This window comes from Perna viridis, chromosome 4 (genome assembly GCF_037379345.1).
Source record: "Perna viridis isolate PV_CMFRI_1.1 ecotype Kerala chromosome 4, ASM3737934v1, whole genome shotgun sequence".
NCBI classification, from domain to species: domain Eukaryota; kingdom Metazoa; phylum Mollusca; class Bivalvia; order Mytilida; family Mytilidae; genus Perna; species Perna viridis.
This window is the reverse complement of record NC_142448.1, coordinates 21,257,897-21,282,579: the sequence shown is the minus strand read 5'-3', so window position 1 is coordinate 21,282,579 and position 24,683 is coordinate 21,257,897. Positions and strand designations below refer to the sequence as shown.

The following is a 24,683-nucleotide window of genomic DNA, read 5'->3' as shown; positions in this document are numbered from 1 at the left end:
GGGAAAAAAAACCAAGTCACACAAAACCAGCAAACAAAAAAAGTACTTGTAAGAGAAACAGGCAAACTTTTATGACATTTGCAAAAATTAATCAAATAGCATTAACTGCGTGTTCCCCTTCTAACTTTGTTGTTTTTGTAAAGCAGGGGATTTATTGTATTTTTATCAAAGTAGGACATATGCCAAAAATATTCATATTCGACACATGTCCCAAGTTTATTCTAAAACTTAAACTAAAGCCTTAACAAAAATGTTCTACACAACTATGGGATAATCTTATAGGGATATGCGTTTTATGTGCTTCAACCAGCCACACTGACAAATGAGGAAAATGACCGTGAACAGATCGATAATATATCGTCAAGTATTGCAGATTGATCGTGAAGCGACAATTGGACCAACTACATATAATTCTACTTACAACACATTCTCTGCTTCACACATAAATAATAAGTAAATCTAATAACTCGTCTCGGGCATTGCATAGCTGAGGCTCCTGTCTGTGCAGAATTACAATGCCCCGTTGTATTGTGTTTCTTTAAAAATATTCCACCCAGTAATTGATGTGGAAAAGTGGTTTCTATATCGTTATAATTAGTAGTCTCCCCTAAAAGTTTGTGGCTGATCAGATAAAAATTTCGAAAAACACCATGCAGTAACAAATGCAAGTTTCGTATAAGTACAGAAAATTTAATGCATTGTTTGTTAAATAAATGTAACACAAGAACGACAACTCAAATATAAATCTCTTTTATTCATTCATTTGATGAATCATAAATTTTCTTTAAAAATACATTCCGTTTCAAATGATTCCTCAAATCATCGCATAAAACTAGGCGTGTATATTTTTAAAAAAGGTTACACTGCATGTATAAATAATATGAGTGTACAGTAGTGAAATAAAGTGAACATGTATATTAGAATTTATATATTGCAACTAAATTTCTGATGAACGTTCAGAAAGGAATATTTTATAGTTCTGATACATTATTAAAAAAATAAACAAAATAAACCACACAAGCCATACTCCTTAAAGCTTTACTATTGCCTTTTAAAGGTTTAGATGACGTGCATTTCGATAACTGGAGTAAACATTTTCATTTTGAATAGAATGTATATCTTATATGTGCAAAGTTAAAAGATTCGGCATAGAGACAGTAAAACTGAAATGACATACATTGTCAATGATGAGCAAAATGATGTTGAAAACACAAGCCTTTAGTACATATGTATAACCCACATATTCCATAAACTATAGATATGTATAACATAAAACTATTCTAGAATGAGAGACAATTCAGCAGTTGATATCTATGATTGTCTAAATTAAAATAAAAATGATTTTTCGTTCTCGAGGTGACATTACTAAGCAATAGCACCTTATTATCACAGCGACCGTTCTATACATAAAAGCACTTGTAAAAAACCTACCATTTTCAGTTATATGCAATGATAATTCTATTAACTGCACAGCTGTCACATAACTTTTTTGTAAAATTATTATTAGAGGGTAACTGCCAGTTTAATAAAAAATACTCTATAATTTACTGTTTTGACGATCAGTACGATAAACATGTAAAAAGTCTATAGAAAAGACGTTACATATATAATGGGTACAAACTACTTAGGGAGGGGCGGAGGTGGAGGAGGGGGTGGGGGTGGGGGTGGCGCTACCGGTACTGGACCTTGTACACTCCCAGGATAATCAGGAGCTTGGCCCTGGTCATTCTCTGGATAATCAGGACTCAGATTCTGGGAAGTTCTGGGACTGTTTGGTTCTGATCTTGGTATGATTTCAGGGGGAGAAGCGGAAAAATTAACTGCTCTATTTTTCGCTGAATCGTTGTCATCGTCATCATCTAAAGTAGTTTCTGGCTTTCGATATCGCCCTTTCAACTCCTCTAGAACGAGATTAGAAAATGCGGATTTAGCTTGTTGTGTACTTCCTAAGTTGGGTGGATTTCTAAAATCAGTTGGTTGCGTTGGTTGTGTTGTTCTTCGGTCGACTGTAGGCGTCGATGTTTTTCTGACGTCATCGCCATCAAAAGGTGGTGTTGGTGGTCTAGCCGACCTTGCAGATTCTGGTATATCATTTGGTGGAGTAGGTGGTCGACGAGATATAGACTGTCGGGGAGTCGGTATGGGAGGTTCGCTTGGAATGTCATTTGGAGGAGTTGCCGGTCGCCGATAGTCAACAGGAGAGTACCTATTGTTTCCAGAGATATCTGGTTTTGCTGTGGCCGATAACCTTTTTGCTGGTACTGGATAGTCAGTACTATCAGCTGAATATGAGCGAGTAGATTTTGATAGATTGTTTCCTTTTGGTGGGTATTCTATTTCTTCTGTTTTCGGTTTTTCTAGTTCTTGTTCAACTGAAGAATGACCACTCTCCACAATATTTTGTAGTCTTTCAGACAACGACCTTCCAAGGTCCGTCTGTGGCTGTTGAACTAGTGGCTCTGACGGACGTATGACCGAAGCATAATGATAATCAGATTCCATATTCAGTGGTTTCCGCTCAGGTACAGGGGGTGTTGGTTCTCGTCTTGGTAACGGCGACGGTCCTCGAATAGGAGACGGACTTGGTTCTCTTCGAGGCGGCGATGGTTCTCGTCTTCGAGGAGATTTGTTAATTTGTTGACCTGGTGGTACAAAAATAACATCGCCAGGTTTTGCATTTGCATCTGAAAACGAGAAAAGTTCATCTATTTTTGCACTAGTATCACCAGCACTTCCAATCGAACTTGCTCTTTTCGATGATTTACCTACTTCAGTGTATAAATCTTGCTGTGCTGAAGCTCTATAGCGTTCTGGTGATGGTGATCTTCTTCGAACGGGTGACGGTGAGCGCCGTCTTTCAGGAGTTCGAGATCGGCTCCTTGATTTAGAGGGTCGACTCCTCCGCTTTTTTTCTTCATTTTTTATTTTCTGGAAGAAAAATGTATTCGTGCTATTTTGAATTGGTCAAGCAAAACCTTTCTTTGAGTCATTCGTGTAAAGTTTATTTTGCAAATTCCTTTTACTTTGGTTCATATATAAAGGTGCCTTTTTATGATAGTGGAACTCTTTATCAACAATGAAACACACGAACAGTATACCTTATGTATCTAATTATCACGGTAACATCCGTAGCCAAAGTGACTAGAGTTGTATACCTTCAAAAGAAACTATTGTAGTCCTACTTTTCTAGTTTAAATTTCATACTTTCAAATTATAAATTTCATAACGTCATATCTTAGTTCCAATTATCGTTCATTCTGAGTATTTGAAGGAGAAATTCGTATTTTCTTTAATTTATTTTTACAATGCCTATTTCCCGTTGCTCTCTAATGGGCAAAAAACTTAAAATCGAACCGTGACATATCAAACCAGCCCAATTACAGCTCATGAGTACATTTCCATGAATAAAATGTTTGCTTAAGTTCTTCATTTATTTACCTTTTCTTCGTCGCTGTCTATCTCTCTGAAAAAAAAAAAACTTAGTATTTAAGAGTCGATGACCGTTCTATCCAGTTTGCAAAAATATTTTGCACCCAATTCAACCGGTTTGTACCTTCTTTTTAATGGAATTCAGGAATATCCGATTTGTTGATTTATAGTTCCATCCGACCTAACAGCTTAACTAACATACTTTATTCAAGGGACTATTGAAGTAGAAAATATTACATGGGTTTGCTTACAATATCAAACATGCAGCCCGACCAGCAGAATTTCTACTCCTGCTGAATCTATTTGATAGTAGGATGAAGTTTAGTGTTAAGGCTACAGACCACTACTTTCACTTTCTGTAGGCTCCAATGCTAATTTCATAACGTTTAATGTGTTATCGAGCGTCTACTTTCAGTTTAACCTGAAGAAGACTATATATCACCTAAATGCTGCATCCATGTTCACACTAACAGTTCTGAACATTTCATAGGTTTTCTACCTTGCAGTGCGACATAGTCTCCTAGAAGTCAATTAGCTAAAATAGAACGGGAATCTCCATACATCCCACGAAAAATGGGTCTTCATGGTGACCATTTTATGTACAAATAAAGATAATATGATTCTCTTCAAAAAACAGGTTCACTTGTGAAGATTTGATGTGCACTTTTTCCATAGTGGCATAACACAAGTGAACTAAAAATTGTGTAGAACTATATTTGCCTACGTTCCAAAATCTTAATCGTTAAATAAGCGATGTGCAACCTAAAGTTTATGTGCTAGTAGGGCTGCATATTTGACAGCCGTAGCAAGCCCATATAAATGGGTTCAATAGAAAAAAAGTGCTATCCAAAAGTGTATTGACATCTGCATCTTGCACTATTTTGTTTAATTTCAATCTAAGTCCAAGGTAAATTAAATAAGTAGACATAAGAACAAACAAGATTTTCGTTTTATACTAAATTGACAGTACCGAATTCACGGTACGCGCTCAACACTTAAAAAAGATCGGAATACCAGTTGCAACAAAAGGAAAATTACGCTTATGTTAAGCCAACATTATACTAGTTTCGTCTACGTTTAAGTTCTCGCATGTCTTTTGTCATTATCTGTTGGCTATTTTGTTCTCCGTGAAAAAAGTCTTAAGCCAGTTTCAATCAGCCAGATGTATTTTAGATGCTTCATGTAACCAAGTTTATGTTCAAAAGAATGTAATCCAGGAACAAAGACCAGACATGGTAAACAGACATACACAACAAAGAACACAAAGTAACTAAAATCATATACATAAAGCAACAAAAGCAAACGAGCAACTCGGACTCCACTAAAAGCTGGGAGCATGGACCAGGTGCACCGGTAGGGTAAGCGTCCTCTGCTTTTCTAGAAACACCCGCTCAGTTTCTCATAAAAAGTCAAGTCCAGGGTAGACGAAAGAGGAATGGAAAACTATGACACGTTGAACAAACCAGCTTTCATGGCGCAGATGGATACACCATAACGATCCACGAGTTCATAATGACGACCATAAAACTTCTGTTGTGATTACTTCAATCTTGTAGCAACATAACCATGTTCCAGTAGCCTATTTGTTAGAATTCTAGCGCGAAACAAAGTCTGCGTAGCTTCGACAGGCTCTGACATAACATATAAGTTGTGATATGAACACTCCATACGCAGGTGCTGAAGGTATGTTGCTACAGATGAAAGGAAAGTTGACAATTTTGAATGGAAAGTCATCACGTTTGTCGTAGAGTTTGGTCAATATATTTCCTTTACCATCGATTTCTAAGTGTAGGTCAAGATATGAGGATGACTTCACAGTGTCTGTAGTATCCCTTATCTCAAGTTCTTTGGGGTAGATGCGATGTATCAAATCCCCAAAATTAGGATTGTTTAAATATAATACGTCATCTATATAGCGCAAACTGAGATTAAAGGATCTGGCTAAACGAAATTCTTTCTTTTGGATCAGATCAGGTATAAAGTCAGCCTAATAATAGTGAAGGAATAGGTCAGCAAATAGAGGAGCACAATTTGTTCCCATTGGAATACCGACCGTTTGTTGAAAAACGCGTCCACCACACTGGACAAATATGTTGTCGATTAAAAATTCCACCATTTTGTGAACATCGTCTTCTGTATATTTGGAAGATGATTTGGAATTATTTCTTACAATGTATGAGGAACCTCTACCAAGAACTATATATGTACCATCTTTTTTGGAAAAAACAACGATGGATAATGTTTTTAAATCGGGATTTTAACTGAGTATGAGGAATAGAAGTATACAGTGTTGAAAAATCACAGGTTTTAATGCTTTTATATTTTGATAATAGTCTTGAACTGATTGTCCCCAAAAGATCTTTCGAATTTTTCAGGATCCACATTGAATTAATACCACTACGGGAGTAACAAGTGTTGTGGTAGGACTGCAGACCCTCTTTGACAGCTGTGAGTATAGAAATTAACAGTTTTGAAAGAGGTTTGGTGGTACATTTTGAAGATCCAGCTATGAAACGTTGTTTGTATGGATTCTTGTGGAGTTTAGGAATCCAGTACATAGACAGTAAATAACAATCATCGTCCTTCGTAGAGTGACCAAAAGAAGATAGCACAGATTTATGGTTTTCCACAATCTCTTCTTTAGAAAGTGTGGTAGCAGTATAGGTCTTATCACTGTTATTATTTTCTACGTCTACCTCTGATAATAAACATTGGATGTGAAACGTTTTGCAGACAAAAACAATGTTGTTTTGGGCATTGTCTGCTGGTACGACAACATATTTGTCATGTATAGTAGACAATGTTTTTGAAAAATGACGCAGCATTGGCACTCATTGACATACTTAAAATCTTCATTCGTTTCAAAATTAAAGACATCACTCTGACAGAGAATGTCATTTTGTTCTTGTGAAGTTGTAACATGAATTCTGCCATAATAAAGCCAAACCATCTAAATGTTGCATGTGTGAACTTACATTTTACATGTGATCAAAATCGTCTTTAGGGGTACAAGGTAGTAGTCACGCGACTTTCATCGTCTAGATTGTTTTAGGAAACCAAATGTGATACTAGTATATAGTCCCGAATTTTCACCGGGATCAAATATCTGACACTGGAAAAGATTTACCAGAATCAAAGTGCCCCCTATTTGGTTCCTTATTCGTGAATGGTTCTAATCACAACCCCAATATCAATCCTAGCCCTCCTTTGGGGATGTATAGGACCTTGTGGTACAATTATGAAGAGAGATTAATTTACTTATAGTCAAGTTATTACCCGGAAATAAAAAAAAGCTAAAATTCCAATACATTTAAGGTCACAACCTTCTAAATTATTTACGGTATGTGGTACTACTTCAAAGAGATTCATTCACTTTTAGACAAGTTTTTGTCAGGGGCAGGCTAAATGGAAATGCTAGTTACAGCAAGCTCTGGCATAACATATGAGCAATGCATATTGTATGAAAACTCTTTACACAGGTGCTGAAGGGATGTTGCAACAGACAAAAGGAAAATTGACGATTTGTAATGTGAAGTCATCGTGTTTTTCGTATAGTTTGGTCATGAGTTTACCCTTTCCATCGACCTCTAAGAGTAGTCAGAGATAGAAGGCTGATTTCATTGTGTCTGTTTTTGTTCTTTTAGGACAGATCCGATGTATAAAATTCCCGAATCTAGGATTGTTTAAAAATTTTAAAAAATGATAAAAATCGGACTCAGAAACTACTCGGTCATTTCCATTACACGAAAAATCTTCTGTGCAACGAAAAAGTCTGAGAAGTACCGAATGTGGTGAATACAGAGTTTCGTATTAAGCAGCAACTATTTGGTTCTCTGGGGGGCTATGGATTTTTTTATGGACAAACTTTTTTCCCTTGAGCAAAAGAAAATTTATCCAGGGCCAATTAAAAAAAAACAACTATTTTTTTTATTACCATCTACTGAAAACAATCTTTTTTTTTGGTCACATCACTAGTGTAAAGCACCATTCACGTAGACAGCATGATTTATTTTTTTTTTTGTCACACTTTTTTAAACGCACTTTTTTCTGTGAAGTGAATAGTCAAATTATTTTTTTTCATATTTTCAAGAAACAAACTTTTTATTCCTAAATAAAAAAAACTCCATAGCATATATATTTGAAGCAACATGCAACAAGCACAATATAGTATGTTAACACATAGACTATACGGTGTTATATTTATAAATATACGTAGTTACGGCAAACAGTTTGACAATAGCTATAAGGGACTGCACCTAAACACTGTGAAATAAGCTTAGTTTGTCGTCATATTATCATAAATTTTAATACATGATGTCGGGACTATTCATGCACAATATTGGAGGATATTTTTATATAAAAACACATTTTACTCAGTTTTTAAGAAGGTCAAATCTAACATTTCAGTTTATAGTATCTATTCCCTTCTTGATATAATTTAAATGTCTTTACCTTGCCTTATAATCTCATAACATTCATTCATTTATTCTAAACCTAATGTTTACTTGATCAATGTGCTTTCCTCCAGGAGGTTAATAAACTACATATATATAAGATCGGGATTCTGAGTTCTTCTACACTAACACGGTAGTAAAAATTTCAGTAGCTGATCTTTCTCTCTTTATATACGTGCGTGTGTGTGTTACTACAGATACGCTTAGTTGGTGTTCATTGTATTTTCAGAGTACATTTATCAAACTTATAGGGTATAAATAGGTAATACGATACTTTTTGATAATTTTATGAAATAAAGACTTGAGAACTTATCTTTCATTTAAAAAAAATGTGTCCATATACCTCAGTGGATAAAAATGAGACAGAAGAGAAACAAAATCCCAACTCAAACAAAGGCATTTCAAAGTGTATTGAAGATTTGGTCAGTCTGAAAACACCTAGAAACATCGGTATCTTATGACAGATAGAACCTGCTGTAAAATAAACATGATTGGCTCTTATAATATTGTTTTTACAGAATGGTATACTTTTTCTATGATATATTAAATATAATTTGCTTATTTTAGATACGCATAATGCTTCTAGACATCTTGTAGACTTACTTGATAACAAGCTTTGATTGTCTATCGGGGAGAAATGAACGTCGGTACCTCATTTTTCTTTCCCTCATGGTAGAACGAGTCGATCCTCTTCCGTCATCTGAACCAGAATCTTCCCCAGACTCATCGTCATACATCGGGAATGGTGGAGGGAAGAAGTATGGGTACATCATGGGATCTGCGTAAGGAAATGGTCCCGGAGGCATCCATGGTGGAGGTCCATGATGTACCCTGGGTCCCGGCATCGGGAATGGACCACGCGGACCAACAGTACCCATAGGAAACATCATTGGACGACCCCTTCCTGGAGTAAAGACTATCCGTGGGTGTCCTCTGACGGAACCATGGGGCGTTGTTGTCCTCGATCCTCGTGGAGTGCCTCGTTGTGATCCATGTGGTGACATATTAACGACTGGAACGCCTCGGAATGTCCCCATTGGTTGGGCATGAGGATGTCGAGGGCGTGATCGTGACGGCGGAGGATGGTGTGACACGTATGGATGAGGTTTAGGGTAGCCATTTGGTGTTGGGTAGCCGTTTGGTTTTCCGGAATGACCATTTGCGAAATGTTTTGGTTCAGCTCTCTTCGTTGGTACCGGCTCCCGGCGTTTTCTCCTAAAGAAGATGTCATAATCTATTACCATGCAAAGAACTAAATATCTAAATGATTTTGTGCTTTCAACTGGGAAGTTATTCGATATCCCGATGTGGTAACATTTGATATTTAAATTTGCATAAAATTCATTTAAATGTACTACATTTGTGATAATATAAACCGAACGTCTCGTCTTACAGCTTTTTTTGTGGGCGGTAAGACAAACACTAACTATAGTTTTTAAGTACCATATTTTTTAATATCAGATAGAGGTGATGCATACACGAAAGTATCCACATAATAACTTTTATTTCTAATCAAAAACAGTAATGAAGCACAACACCAATCTGAAGTTTTGTCATTCGAATGTGGAACAATTTTGAGATAAAACTTATGTAGGAGAGAGCAATCAAGGGAACAAAGATTCTAGCAGAATTCAAAAGAATGTAATCCAGGGACAAAGACAAGACATGGAAAACAGACAAACACAACAAAACCATAAAATAAGCAAAATAATACATATAAAATAACAAACGTTAAAGAGCAACTCGTACACCACTGAAAACTGGGAGCATGGACCAGGTGCACCGGAAGGGTAAGCGTCCTCTGCTTTTCTAGAAACACCCGCCGAGTTGCTCATAAAAAGTCGAGTCCGGGGTAGACGAAAGAAGAAAGGAAAACTATTGTCGGAGAATGTTACAAGTTTAGCCGTAAGATATGGGTACAACAAACGATACGAGGTTTGTGTAGGGAAAGAAAGGAACGAATGATATAACAAATAGAAGAAGTAGGTATCGTTCCAAAAAAAAAAAGAGGACAAAGGCCAAGATGTTATCGTTGTATAACAAGTCGTTAGTTAAGTCATTGATCAAACTAAGATATATTGAACTCTTTCGTTTAAATCTATTACCTCCCCCCTTTACTTGATTTCCTGGATCCGCCCCTGCGATCCACTTACCATTATACTTACGTATAAATACTACGTATGTAGACCGAAAAAAGTATCGTTTTCTGCACCTTGTATGACCAGTGGCAGTGTCTATAATGTTTTATAGGTACTCAATATATCGATGGATAAAAAGGAATTAAATTAAAAAGCAGAATAATTTGTATGACTGCATTTCCATAAAGGCATCATACATGAATTGATTATAGACTTGACTCGTGTAATTCTCAGTACTTTTTTTCATTTAACTCACCAGATGTAGATAAATAGTGGAACACCAACAACCAGTGCTATCAATATTAAACCGGAAACGACTCCTGCAACCACCACTCCCACGTCACTGTCTGTTAAAGCAGAAGTCCCTGAAATGCATAAATACAATGAAAAGTCACCGTATCCAATACTATAGTTTTGTATACTTTAATTCATATTGCACATTATGAAATAACAATCTAAAAATTTAAAGTTATAATTACTATATTCTAATTTATATCGTATCATATCTGTCCGAATGAAACTTAGGTATTCTGTTGATTTTTAAACAGTTGTATAGTGAAGAGAGGGGTTCAGATATGATTCAGATGCTGTTAGGAGTTTTGGGAGTTTAAACCCACTTACGATGTATGTAAGTTGTCATGCAAACATTTGCATCACATATGCTGTACTAAAACGAAATAAAATTGCAAATATTCTCATATTCAATCAATCCCTTCGAAGTAATTTTGGTAAGATATCATCTACGGTGCAATACCATCGACCGAAAATACCTTTAACGCAATATTGGTAAGATGTAATCTATGCGTTGCAATCATCTACTGAAAGTACTTTGAGATTAATTTCTATGCTGGCGTAGATGACTTTAAATAGTTTAACTAACACGGCCTTCTAGTGATCAATGTAGATTTTAATCTATTACTGTTTAACAAAGACCGGGATAGGTCATTATTAAACCCGACGATTGACCACTCTTACAAACAGGATTGTTTGGTTATTTTACGTTATAAATACCTCGCCACTTTTGTATACAAAGAGAGTACAATGAGGCGTTACCCAAGTCTTCAATTACAATTTGTCATGATTCAAATGATTCTTATAAAATATAATTGGATCCTGTTTGTTTTCTACTCGTCTACATTTACCAGTTTCTCAAACCGAGATTGAATTCGGATAGACTTGTAGGAAGGAAAAAACAACTGCAGAAACCAAACGACCAGTAAAAACCATGAGAATTAAAGTGTTAAAACTCTTATGTCAGAAACCATTTAAACCCCCTTAAATATTTCATGTAATGATGTTATTTCACCGAGGTCAGATCTAGGCAGGAGTTCCAGAGGTGGTTTTCTCTTCACCCTAAATCCTTCTTACTCAAGTTGGAATAAATTCCGATTGTGAAACTCAATTTTTCATTTCAGACTATTCAAACAGGGTTTACAAGTCATCCATAACATCGAATTCGTCGTACAAAGATCCAGACTCGTGATAAGTGAATAATGTCTTGAATTTTACGCCAATACCGACTGTCAGCATAGCAAGTAAAATACATATAACATGAAACTGTTTTATGCCATTCATATTTTTAAAACATATGAAAATGAAAACAGGCATATCAGTCGTAGTATTAGCAGTCCTGTTAAGTATTAGGGTTGCTCTGTACCACTGTAAGGTTTTGTGTAAATGAAAATTTGGGTCTATATTGACCATATTCTTTATCATTTAAAGTTTGTGATCTTTTCATGAAAGAGCCACACCCATTTAAAGTTCCTTTTGAAAATAGCACCAGTTACCGGTTTTCCATTTTCATTTTGAACAATAAACCATAGTATGTATATTGATCACTTCTTATTGATTGTAAATAATTCATAATTACGAAGCTGAAACGTACAACAAATCAATTACAAATTTTGCTGGTTATAAAAATAGTTTATTATTCACCTTGTCTAACAGGTGAACGGATTATTTCCTTAATATATTCAAAAAAGAATACATGACAAGTTTATTCCTGATGTAAGTTATATGATGTCTTACCAGGTATTAAGCAAAGGACGCTGGTCAGTAGTATGTAAAGTGTCATATTCAGTCCGAAAATCCGGCTTTTATACTACTAGGAAGTGAGATTTTAATATTCCATGTTTAATATAGCACAATTTGACACCGTCTGTCCCCCATTCTTTACACTACAGTTTAAAGCTTTATGTAAAGCTTTCATGCACCGCTGGTTACTCTAAATAGTATGAATAACTTTAATATTTGTACTGCAGTTCATGTGTTTTACTCGGAAGCCGAAGTTTACCGAAAGAAGACGAGTCTTCTCGTCAGTTAGAATACTGGTTTCATTATATATTTAGATTGTATAATTTAGTTTCAACGAAAAACACGAGAGAAAAAACAAAAAAAATAAAATAAAGCGGGATGGAATAGAATACCATTCATGTATTGTCTGTGCATGTCAATGAGTCCATATCTGAGACGCTGTATAGTGAGTTGAGAAATTAATTGCGTTAACACTTGAAACTCCGATTGAGATTGATCGTTTCCCTGTTAGTGAAAAAAAATTTTTTTCTTCTAAATTATAATACAGGGGCTGATCCAGGATCTCAGGTTAGAGGGCTTAAAAAGCAGTGAATGCTGAGCGACTGTGGCAAGAATTTATTTATTTAATTTTTTTTTTTTTTTTTTTTTTTTTTGGGGGGGGGGTAGAATTCGTAAAAAAAATAAAGATTTTATGCAAAAATAATCTTTAGCATATACAGCACATGAAAATTCTTTTCTTCGGACATGAGGATGGCATGATATTTATTTTAAATGTGACTTGTTTAAAGGATGTTCATGGAACTGATTTGTCTTCTTATACTACTTCCGAAATTCAGTTGAGTTACTTTTGAACTAATCACAATTATGTATACTAGTAACCAGGATAGACCTATATTACACTTATATGAAATATTTAAAGTATTAATTAGTCATCATCATTATCATTCTCCCCCACTTTTCAGAGAATAACACGCACAAACATTAACATAAAGCATAAAAAAGCACAAACAATTACAAAAAACAATATTCTTCCGACCTTTGTCTGGCTGTTATATAAGTAGAACTTAAATCTATAGTAGATGCAATAACGCTTTTTATATGAAAACAATAAAATGCTAAGAATAAAAATGTATATACATGTATATATTAGCTTTTTTGGTTTTTCCAATGATTTAAATGGTGTTCATCTCCATAGACAAAATTGCCAAAAAAAAAACCCTTTATTACAAATTGAAAATGTCTGAAAAATAAGGATATCACGATTTTTTTATGCACTGTACTTGCATGTAATAGCGCAGAAGAAAAGTGGAGGCTTTATCGCTGAAAGAACATTTGTCTACAATTTACAATTGTGAATAAACTGAAAGTATTTGGATCAACCACAACAAAAACAAAACAAAACAAAAAAAATAAATAAATAAGCTGTTGATCAAGATTGGGAAACATTTTTTTTAATAACTTAGTGTAGCAGTTTATCAGGATGTCATTTCAGTACAAAATCAGAATATCTTGGCACTGAAATGTATTTAACCATAGCACAAATGAATTCTAGTTACTGAACTTTAAAATAAAAAAAATGTATACATTTGATCACTTTCATTGTAAGTATTTGCTATGTATTTTCTCTTGGTTCAGTTTCAAATGATTATGATTATATGAGAATAACAAAGGGTAAAGGTCGATCTATATCCAATTAAGGGCTAATGGAATTCCAATTTAAGTAAAATGAAGTACTAATGAAAAAAAAATTCACTTGTATCTTTTCATCTTCATTAATGAATAGTAACCTACTTGAAATATCTCAATACCAGCAATCCTGTGTATATTTCAAGAAAAGGTATTGTCATTCATGACTAATACATCTGGTCTGCAAAATCAGAACTGAACTGAACTAAACAAAAAACGAAATTATACAGATATGTAAATTCCCATTGTTCCCTCTTTGATCACCTGACTCCAAATTCTAATTAAATGTTAGCTTTAATATAATTATATCATCCTTATTAGCTGACCTGACGAAAGGCAATGTGAGCTATTACCATCACTTGGCGTCCGCCGTCGTCGTCCGTCGTTAACAATTTTTAAAAACTCTTCTCCTCTGACACTACTTGACCAATGGAACCAAACTTGGTATGAAAGGTCCTTGAGGTATCCTGCATAGAATTGATGTGGGGATATTTGGTTCGTCGAAAAACATGACAGCTGTTACTAAAAATAGAACATAGGGGTCAGACAGTAGTTATCACATATATCTCCAAAACGGTTAGGTTTAGCCAACTTCTTTTAATTGCTTAAATTGATCCTTATTATAAGGCCTACAAAAGTCTCCAGGGAAAAAAGTTGTCAGACGAGTCCTTGTAAGAGTCCTTGAAAGAGAAAAAATGACGTTTTTTTTACAGTTTTTACAGAGCCAAAATCTTGAAAACTATGATAGATAGAAAGAAAATTCCAATAAGTGAAATGATCCTTATGATAAGTCCTACCAAAGTCTTCTCGAGTTAAAATTGTTGGACAACTTCTTGTTAAATTTATTGCCCTTGAAATGCAAAATTCAGCCAGGTGAGCGTTTCACGCTTCTGGTAGCCTCTTGTTACTCTTTTTGCTGGTTGCTATACAGTTATGTACGGAAGCCGATTAGTGTCAGGTAGAGATTTTTTAATGAACTAACTGGTTATACCAACTTAGCTAACTGGTTATATCAAATTACTAATTGGTTTTATCCACTTAGCTAAGTCGATATAACTAGTTACCAAAGTCAATATAACCACTTAGTTAAGTGGATATAACCACTTAGCTGAGTCGATATAACCAGTTAGCTCAGTAAAACAAATCTCCATTTGAATGGAAATGTGTAAGATCATATACCTGTATTGTATTATATGTACCTTTAGCGCATTTTTCCTTGCAAAAAACCACAAGCTTCTTTGAATGATTATTCATATGTACCATTGTACCTCTGAAATAAGTTTATAGTCTTTTTCATGGTCAACATACAAATTAATGGTTAAATACCTTTAAATATTGTCTGAAATGGAGAGGGGTCACTATTCATTCAATCTAAAAGTTCTAAAAGTTCAACAACACTGCAGTTACAATTGGAAAACAAGCAGAATTATGATCCATTAATACCAGGCTTTAAAGCTATGCCTGTTTGCAACAAAAATCCTCAATGAGGTTTCCGGTCTATACTCGATGTTACGAGATTATCTCCAAATTCGGGGGAGGGTTTTTTTTTAAATATTTTTGGGCAATATGTTTTTAATAAAAACTATAAACCATACACTAATTCCAAAGCTTGAAAACTAACATTTTTGGTAATTGAAAACTCGGTTTTGTGGATATTTGGTACTTCACTGCTCACGGCCTTCATTATTTAATTAAAAACCGAGTTAGCACTTATATTTTGGCAAGCAGGCAGAAACGTGTTTCAAATATATCAATAATGAATCCTATATAGGTCTTCAAAAATCTCTTTGATAAAGGAAGTTATTCTGGTCCATGGTCTAAGCGACCACATCAGGTGTAACATATTAAAAGACGAAATCAAATTGATATTTTGACAAAATAATTTTCGTTTCTTTTTACAGTTTTATATATATATGATAAAGGTACAATCACCCACAGCGTACACGATTCAGCTTCTGAATCTGTTCTTGAACTTTGTGAGTTTTATGCTCGTGAATATTTGTGAGTTTTATTTTCATATAATTTTATGAGTTTTATGCTGTAGAAGGATATTCAATTTAAAGTTTACCATCTTCTGGTGATGTTAAACATATATATACAGGTCTGAAAAATTCCCAACGATGTTAGAACTGTCAAATTTGCGTTGCAAATTTTTGGTCGTTCCCTCCGCGGGACTCGAATTCGTACGCCTGTGACATCTATGACAACACCGCCTGCACAAGGTCCAGCGCCCTAGACCACTCGGCCAGCTATATATTAGGACTTAAAGAATAATAAGAATACGGTTTCCCAATCTCAAAACGTCACTTTATCACAATTTTCAGACGACAGTGTCGTGTGGGTAAGGGGTTATGATCTTAAAAGCTCTTACTGGAAAAATGCAGCTAACCCTTAACAGCATTAGTAAGTGGTAAAAAATTGGGCTTTAAAATATCCCAAAGCAAAACAGAGGGAATTATTTTTAGCGATAAAAACAGAACCCTGTCAGCTTATTTTTAGACAATAAACCAATCTCATTTCAAACACGTCAAATTTTTAGGTCTCATTTTTGACAAACGTCTTACATGGAATAAGCATGTGCAATATTTAGAAGAAAGATCAAAACAATTTTGAACTTACTGACATATGTTAAAGAAAATAATTTTGGCATGGGAACAGAGTCCTTACTATTGTTTACCGGTCTCTATTAAGATCAATTTTAGACTACGGGTGTCAAGCATTTAATTCTGCCCTTCCAAATGTTAAAGAAAAACTAGACCGCATTCAATCTAGGGGACTTAAAATTGTTCTAGGGGCAATCAAATCAACACCTTTAGAAAAAGTTCTAGCAGAAGCAGGTGAACTCCCTTTACAGCTCAGAAGAGATCAACTGAGTCTTAAATATTATGCTAGATGTAAACAAAATTTTTCAAATCCAGCAAGTAAGTTAACCGAACAATGCTCGGAATATACTAAAAGATATTCACATAAGTGGAAAAATGACTGCTCATATGGTCTCAGAGTACGTCAATTTCTGTCAGAGAATGATTTAGACACTATAAATATCGTTCAAAACAAACAACCAAAACATGCTCCCTGGATAATTGGTACGGCTAACACATACGAGTTTATTAAAAAACAGGTGGACAAAAAAGACAATCCGCATTTGATTAAATCAGCTGTTATGCAAATTACAGATGAAAAAATATAGAAATATATAAGTGTAACTATAGAATGGATTCCGGCACATGTCGGTATTCCGGGTAATGAAATTAGCAACAGATTGGCAAAACAATCTCTATCAAACCCTACTATTGGTGTCAAAATTGGGTTCAGTGCAAAAGAATTTATTGCTATTATTTCCAAAATCTTTGAACAAAAATGGCAGACAAGCTGGGAAAATTCGAATCACATTTGGCATAAACAGCTAAAACCTAATGTTAATGTAAAACCAGCATTTTACAGTGGTAAAAGGTATCACGCAAAAACAATTACCGGACTCAGACTAGGCACAACCATGCTACCAGGTCAAATAGGAAAATATGTTAAAATATATCGCCTTTATGCCAAAAATGTGGAGTTTCAGAGGACATTAAGCACGTCCTTATAAACTGATTAGAACACCATCAAGCACGTTTGGAACTTAAAGAAAAAATCCACAAAATGGGTCTCCACACTCTTTCGGAACTAAACCTTCTTAACCCACCAAAATTAGTTCAGCAACAAGTCTGGTCAGCATTAGCGCAATTTATTTCATTTATTGGTTATTATAGTAAAATATAGCATACTTTTGTTTAAATTACGGTAATTGTCCTTAAATAACTTAAAAGCCATATATATATGGCTGTCAAATTTGAGAAGCGTTTGGGAACGACCAAAAATTTGCTTCGCAAATTTGACAGTTCTAACATCGTTGGGAATTTTTCAGACCCTTCTATAAGTTTACGTTATCTTCCCTGTATCAATTTGATCCGATGGAGCAGTGTAGAGAATATAGTCGTCACATTCTGAGACGTTGTATAATATTGATTTGTTGTGACATGCATCATTAATTTGATCCTCTATCCTACATAATAACACCTAGATGAACTGTCCTGTACTACCATACATCATGTACTAAGTTACAGCCCTAGATTAATCCTACGAGGAGGAATGACCCGGCTAGCGAAAGCTATATTCTTATATAGCCTAGCTGGCCAAGTGGTCTAGGGCGCTGGACTTAGTGCAGGCGGTGTTGCCATAGATGTCACAGCGGTACGAGTTTGAGTCCCGCGGAGGGAACGACCAAAAATTTGCTTCGCAAATTTGACAGTTCTAACATCGTTGGGAATTTTTCAGACCATTATATATATATGAATGAAATATATATATATATATATATATATATATATGTGTGTGTATTTTTCATTTCAAGTTGGAGAATCCACACCCTATATATTAAGTGTAGTTGCACTGGTTTCAGCCGAGCAGTTTCAGGTGGTCGTGCGACACACTTATAAATATGTTAGGTCAATATCTAACGTAATAAAACCATAACCAACATACTCATACAGTACCATTTATCTTAAATAATATCATCTTCCATTTTTCAATAAAAAACAAAATAATACATAATTGAATTAAAATAAAATTAATCACCTGATATTGGGTTCCACAATGCAATATATTTATACACATAGTCTCTCATTTTATTTATTTATTTTTTACTATTATTATTTATTATTATTATTTTTTTACTTTTGTTAATCATGTACACATATGCTTATGAAATATATCTACCGCGCCGATAGCCGGTCTCGTCTGGCGTTAGTAAAACTGCGTACTAACATCGTGTGCTAGCACGGTAAAATCCGGGATTCTACCGTCTGGGTCCGACTGGTGGTCCTCGACTCTTCTCCATCCAACTTGGCATTTTACTCCTTTACATGGTCCATTTTCAAATTTCATTTTCACTATTTACTATTTAATTTCTTACATTTGAGCTATTCATAATTTACTAGTATATTACCTTTTTGAACTTATTCTTCTTTTTCTTTTTAAATACAATTTAAATAAATAGCAAAATTATTTAAAGCCCACCAAATTGGGCCGTCCGTGCGAGACCCGACAGTGTAGTCAATTCTGATCAGCATAAAAGTGTATTTAAATTTACAAGTTATTTCGAATTTTGTTTTCAAATTGCTTAATTCGAATGATGGTTAATCGTCGAGCACTGTTCATATTCTTCATTTGCCAAAGGGATATTTTAACTATAAGTTACATAATTATATTACAATTTGACACACAATTACAAGTAGTATTTATAAACTTTTCAAGGGTAAAGCCATTTCACCCGTTTCAGACAGAGTCTTGCCCTTAAGTACTACCACAAGGCTCTGTCTGAAACGGGTGCCTATGGCTGAAGCAGAAGGTGTCACAGTCGTGAAAAAAAATTCAGTAATAAGTTTTATGCAATAGGAACGGAAGCCTTTGTACTTACGACATATCAATACAAAATACATCTCATCCTCAGTGCTATGTTTACGAAATATACTGTTATTTCTTCAAATGACAAATAAAAAAAAACAAGAAAAAAAAAAAGAAAAAAAACTATCACATTCTACGGCTTATATGACTGCCAAGTCTCAACTTAGTATTACATTTTTTTTATAAACACCTTTGAACAATGAATGTTACTGACAGGGTATGGTTCCCAAATTTCAGGGTCATGAACAGATTCTGGTCGGTATGACCACCATAATCAGCACCATATACCAAATAGGTCTCTGTCGGCACATTTCTCTAGATATAACCAGTTTTTAGCAAATGGAGTTAACCCCCCGGCCCCGGTTGTCATTTTACAAACTATTAAAAAAAATATGAAATTAACTATAGAAGTCAATCCACAAGAATCAGGTTTATTCTTCTATGAGTAAAAGTTTTTTTTATTCCCCAAAACATGAAATTCAGGTTAATAATAGTCCCCCCACTTGACTCTGGACGCTTTTATTTGATTAGTAACGGGACTTGTGTTTGTTTAGTTAGTTACCCACCGGTTGTTAGTTTATTGAGTAACTGTATTATTTCTTTTTTTTTTTTTGTCTCTGTCGATATCCCAAGTATACCTTTCGAAATTTTCTTGTAGCATTTCGCAACGTTTGTCCCCTTTAGTGCCCCATGACGTAGTCAATGCTTGCGCATGCCTGGAAAGCGTTCTTCTTGTCATTAACATCCGTCAAGAGAGGACACGGGAAGCAACGACAATGAAGTACCTGCAGTTTACAGTGGTTTCCTTAATTAGTATTGCGCTTTTTGTTGATAACGGTAAGCAGTAGTATGTTATAAGGTTAAAGTTAATGATTTGTAGCGTATTTGTCCTTAAAATGGTACGTTGTGTTCTTGCAGAGGCAAAGCGTCCTTGAGTTCCCCTTGCACCTGTGTAGAGGTCAATTTTACATGTATTTATTGCCTTTAATGGCATGGTTGAAAGTCACCTTAATTTTCAAATGTCATCAGTTAAAGAACGATTTTTATAGTGGCCGTTGTGTTTTAAAATATGCGAATATTGATGACATGTTGAGCCCGAACTCTCGACTTAAATATTTAGTATAAGTGGAATCCAAGCATTTATGATTAAGGAACTTCTGTTAATTAACAATATCTTCCTAAATCTCATAAACAATAATTTCTATCTAAGTAAAGATAGCATAATTTATGTTCAGCAACTTGTGAATATGCTAACTTGTAACTGTAAATTGGAAGAAAACAATATCCTTTGTAACACTAATTTTGGAACAATTTTGTAAATTACTTCATAAAAAATGTTCAGGCAAAAACTTCCATGTCTAAACCCCAATGATTACACGATGTAATTTCACTCAAGAATGTTTTATTTGAAAAGACCATTTTTTAATATCTTGATATTTTCAGAAATTTTTCAATAGATTGTTACTTTTGTTAGAAAAAGGAGGTTTTAAACAGACATTTGCCATTTAAATGATCACTTTCAGTGCATTTCAATGAAATTACTCAATTTACCAAAATGATATGGAAAACTTGACTATTCCTTTCATTCTGGTGGTGCGACAATCAAATTAAACTTCCAAAATGGTGGATTTTTTCATACCTTGTTTCACCAACTGCCTGATTCTTACAGGGATTAACACTTAATTGCATATTCTCATTTACTAACCTGGGGTAGTGTCAATAGACAATAAATAATGTTTGTAATTGATTTCTTTATGATTTTACAATAGCCTTTAATGTCATAAGGTAATGTAAGATTATGTAACCTTACATAATTACTGACAGTCTTTTGTTGTCCTTTGTATTGACTAAGTACATGTAAAAACTGTCTGTTGGTTATCTTTGCATGGTAGTGTTTCCCTTGGGCTAATTATGGTTTTAGATGTAAAAGGAATTTTCTTAGTCTGATGAATATTCAGGTGACAGAATGATTTGGACCAAAACAAATAGACCATTACAAAATCGGACTAGAAATATAAAAATATGTATGTGTGCACGGTCATATGATCTATATTATACATGTATCGTTAGACCGCCCTTGCAATTTGCTAGAAAAACTATTTGACACCCTAGTAACACCAATCATTTTATATGGAAGTTTGGTTTGAGGAGCTCTTGGAAAATGTCCCAATGATTCAGATCCTCATGAATATTTACATGTAAAATTTGTAGAAGAAATTTATAGTGTTTAATGTCTATAGTAAAGCACCAAATATTGCTTGCTTGGCCGATGCTTACAGAAAGCCCCTACACCTACAGATACAACTGAAGATTATTAAATTTCTTAATCATATGTTAAACTCTCCAGATTTCTTAGCTTTTGCTTAATTCACTGGTACTAAAGAAAACAGTGTATTGCTATCAAATATTAAAAATTGGATATAGCCATTTTAAACTAAACTTAAATAATCTCCTATTCATCAATAAAATAAGTCAAAGAACTGATGATCAATTTGAACAGAATGCTGTTAGCTTATTAAATGTACCGTAATTTTAAAAGAAGGGAACATTTATGTAAATCTTGTGACACAGTGGGGACATAGAGGATGAATTTTATTTCTTCTTGGTGTACCCACACTACACATGGCAACGAAATGTGTAACATGAAGTCCCTACATTACAGTAGTTTTAAATAAAAAAAAAAATAAGTAACTAGAAAATCACATGTTCATACACTCAAATAGCCATTGTTGTTTTATAGTTTCAAACCAAGTTAATGAGAAAACTATGATAATTGCAACTCTATATAAATTCCTGGTTCAAACTAATAAATAGTGAGCAAGCATAAAAAATAAAAATATAGTGTTCTTATTCCCCATTGGTAAGATTTTGTCATGATTAATTGTGCATTCAATATTCATACTCGTATGCATATTATATTTTTATTTTATTAATGGTTATGTTTAAAAGTATTTAAATACACGCTTATTGGTGTTTTTTGTTTTATTATTTTCAGCAATTTCTCAAAAGATACAGTGCTATCAGTGTAACTCATTTTCACAACAAGCATGTAGTGATGAGTTTGCGAAAGATCCTATGTTTCTGAAAGACTGTCCTACTAATAGCACCATGTGTAGAAAGATTGTACAGCAAGGTTTGTTTCTTAACACTATTACGTCTTTATTAATTATTACTTCATTTGAACTCGAGAATAGTTATAGAGAGATGTGTTTTATCAATATTTTTGGGAGATCAGCATTTCATGCTTTTAAAGCTTGCAGTACTCTAGTATAGTCAATCTCAAGCTATCAACATTTTTTTTACCAACTAGTTTTTTAAGTGGTTGACTATTTTGCAAAAATAAGTCTTTAATATTTAAGTGTTCCAACTCTTTTTTACCAAGATCCAGGGGTTGCATTGTTTATGAATAAAGCTATTTGAAGTGACCCCTAGTGATGAATTGCCCTTAATTACTTATTTGTTACAAATCTTTATTTAATGACACTCCTGTTAAATTTTCCAAGCTCTAATTTGGGAACAGGACCTAGAATAGGTAATGGTTGAAGGATTAGTTTACCATGATTTACAGAAATATAATGTTTGTTTACATATTTGTCATATGACATTGTTTTCACGAGTGTCTCATTTCTAGTATTTTTGTTTTAGTTTATTATGATAAGGATTGGAACACTCGTGTTATCAGAGAATGTGCTGTCTCTGGTGAAGCAAGTGATGATTGCAAGGAAAGAACCGGAACATACAAGGTCAAGGTGAAATACTGTCAGTGTGGAGAGCCAGGATGTAACAGTGCAGTCAACACACAGATCAGTCTGATGACTCTTGTTGTACCACTCTTTGTTGCTGTGTTTACAGCTTTTAAGAAGTTGTGATGAATGGATGTTCAAAAATTTAGTAAACCACGGGTACTTCATTGACTGTTGATATTATGCAACAACACTCCCTCCGAGAGCTAGACTGGGAGAGCACTTCATGTGCTTAATGAGCTGGTCGAGAGAGTTGATTGTGTAATTTTGGAGAAATCCAATTTTAATAATTGAAAGTTGGTGCAGGTGTGAGAGCTAGTCTGGTGTGGTCAGAAGTAAGCTACCAAAACAGACTTTTTGTTAAAAACAATCTTTCAAATAATAGCTGTCATTAACAAGGAACCAGTGCAAAACAAATTAACATCAGAATATTAAGAAGAAACATAAAATGACAAGTTATTGTTTGTCAGATTGTTTCCTATTTTGTTTTGTTTTTATATTTTTACATGCATGTCATCATTCCTCATTTTTCAAGTTGTTTAATTCAGAAATGACTCCAGTTATTATAATATAAGGAACCAGTGCGAAACATATGAAACATCAAACAGAAAAAAATATAACTGGAATTGTAGCTGCATTTTACAACTAATCATTTCTTATCATCTGGGATTTTACCTTTTTGGAATATTATTTGGCTTATATTTTGGGGCATAATCTTAAGAGTTTGCATTGATTTTGGAACTTCCGTTCTAATAGGGATCACATTTCTGAATCTTTCATTTTGTTTTAAATTCAGTTTGTTTTATAAAGACTTAAATGTTAGATGTTATGGTAAATTTGATTTTTAAATTTTACTGCTTAATTACAAGTAATTTTATTCATACCCCTTTGGTATCAAAATAAATTCTTAATAAATTTTGAATTGAATCTTCTATCATTAATTATAGAAGCAAGAGATGTTGTATATAGAGAACCAGAAAATTCTTGTGGTAGAATGGTTATTAGTCTTTGACACTTTGTTATCACTTTTAAGATAAAGTGGTTGATCTTGATAAAATTTCATAATAATGGTTCACACCATGATAGACAGGTTTGGGTTGAGTTACATATGACAGCATAGCAGTGCACCACGTAGTGTTCAGGTTTCTTTGTTTACATAAAACACTCAGATGAATGTACACATAACTGTCTGACATCTGACCTCTTGAAGTTCAAGGTCAAATGTTACCAACCCTGGTGTGAAACATCTTTACCCAAATATCAAAAGCTTACACCACAAGGACAATCAAGGAGTGAAGTCTTCAAAGTCATTACTCGTCTTGTATTCTCTGTTACTGATTTTGGCTTTCAACATCCAAAATGGCAAAATGCAATATGCTCTAAAATCGGGTGACTTCAGCCAAAATCTTGGTTTCCTTGGTATGATTGTGTATTCTTTCGTGACCGTGATGACGAAAGTTTTCAATTCCCTGGAACGAGATTAAACAACTGGCAATGTCTATTGGGGTCCTGATAATATATATGACCTATAAATAGTCAAATGTGATGAGCCCCTGTATTTGAATCTGAAACTGGGTTATGTTACATAAATTCAATGCTTACCGATCATTTAATCTTTTAATGTAAACTTCCCGTTCTGATACAAGCAAAAAAAAAAAAAAAAAACTGACATGTGTATGATATACTTCAAAAAGAGGTGCGTTATATCGATCGTTGGGTCGCTTATGATATTGATCAGTGAACCAGATTAAACA

At 34.3% G+C, this 24,683-nt stretch overlaps 2 protein-coding genes across 3 annotated transcripts; one reads left to right on the top strand and one right to left on the bottom strand.

Moving 5' to 3' along the window:
- Positions 1 to 734: 734 nt before the first annotated feature.
- Positions 735 to 12,254, bottom strand: LOC148619297 (uncharacterized). Of its 2 annotated transcripts, none has more exons than XM_088579018.1 (5): positions 12,050 to 12,254; positions 10,278 to 10,386; positions 8,487 to 9,098; positions 3,439 to 3,463; positions 735 to 2,928 (listed from the first exon to the last, which is right to left on the bottom strand). In XM_088579018.1, exons 1-5 carry the CDS (start codon positions 12,093 to 12,095, stop codon positions 1,621 to 1,623), a joined length of 2,100 nt encoding a protein of 699 aa, XP_088435144.1. In that variant the 5' UTR covers positions 12,096 to 12,254; the 3' UTR covers positions 735 to 1,620. The 2 variants fall into 2 exon arrangements, with proteins under 2 accessions (XP_088435144.1, XP_088435145.1); XM_088579019.1 differs by having other exon boundaries at positions 8,535 to 9,098.
- Positions 12,255 to 19,914: 7,660 nt separating this feature from the next.
- Positions 19,915 to 23,856, top strand: LOC148619296 (uncharacterized). Its single transcript, XM_088579017.1, has 3 exons — positions 19,915 to 20,023; positions 22,182 to 22,319; positions 22,832 to 23,856. The coding sequence occupies exons 1-3, from the start codon at positions 19,963 to 19,965 to the stop codon at positions 23,053 to 23,055; spliced, it is 423 nt and encodes a 140-aa protein (XP_088435143.1). The 5' UTR covers positions 19,915 to 19,962; the 3' UTR covers positions 23,056 to 23,856.
- The last annotated feature ends 827 nt before the right edge of the window (positions 23,857 to 24,683 follow it).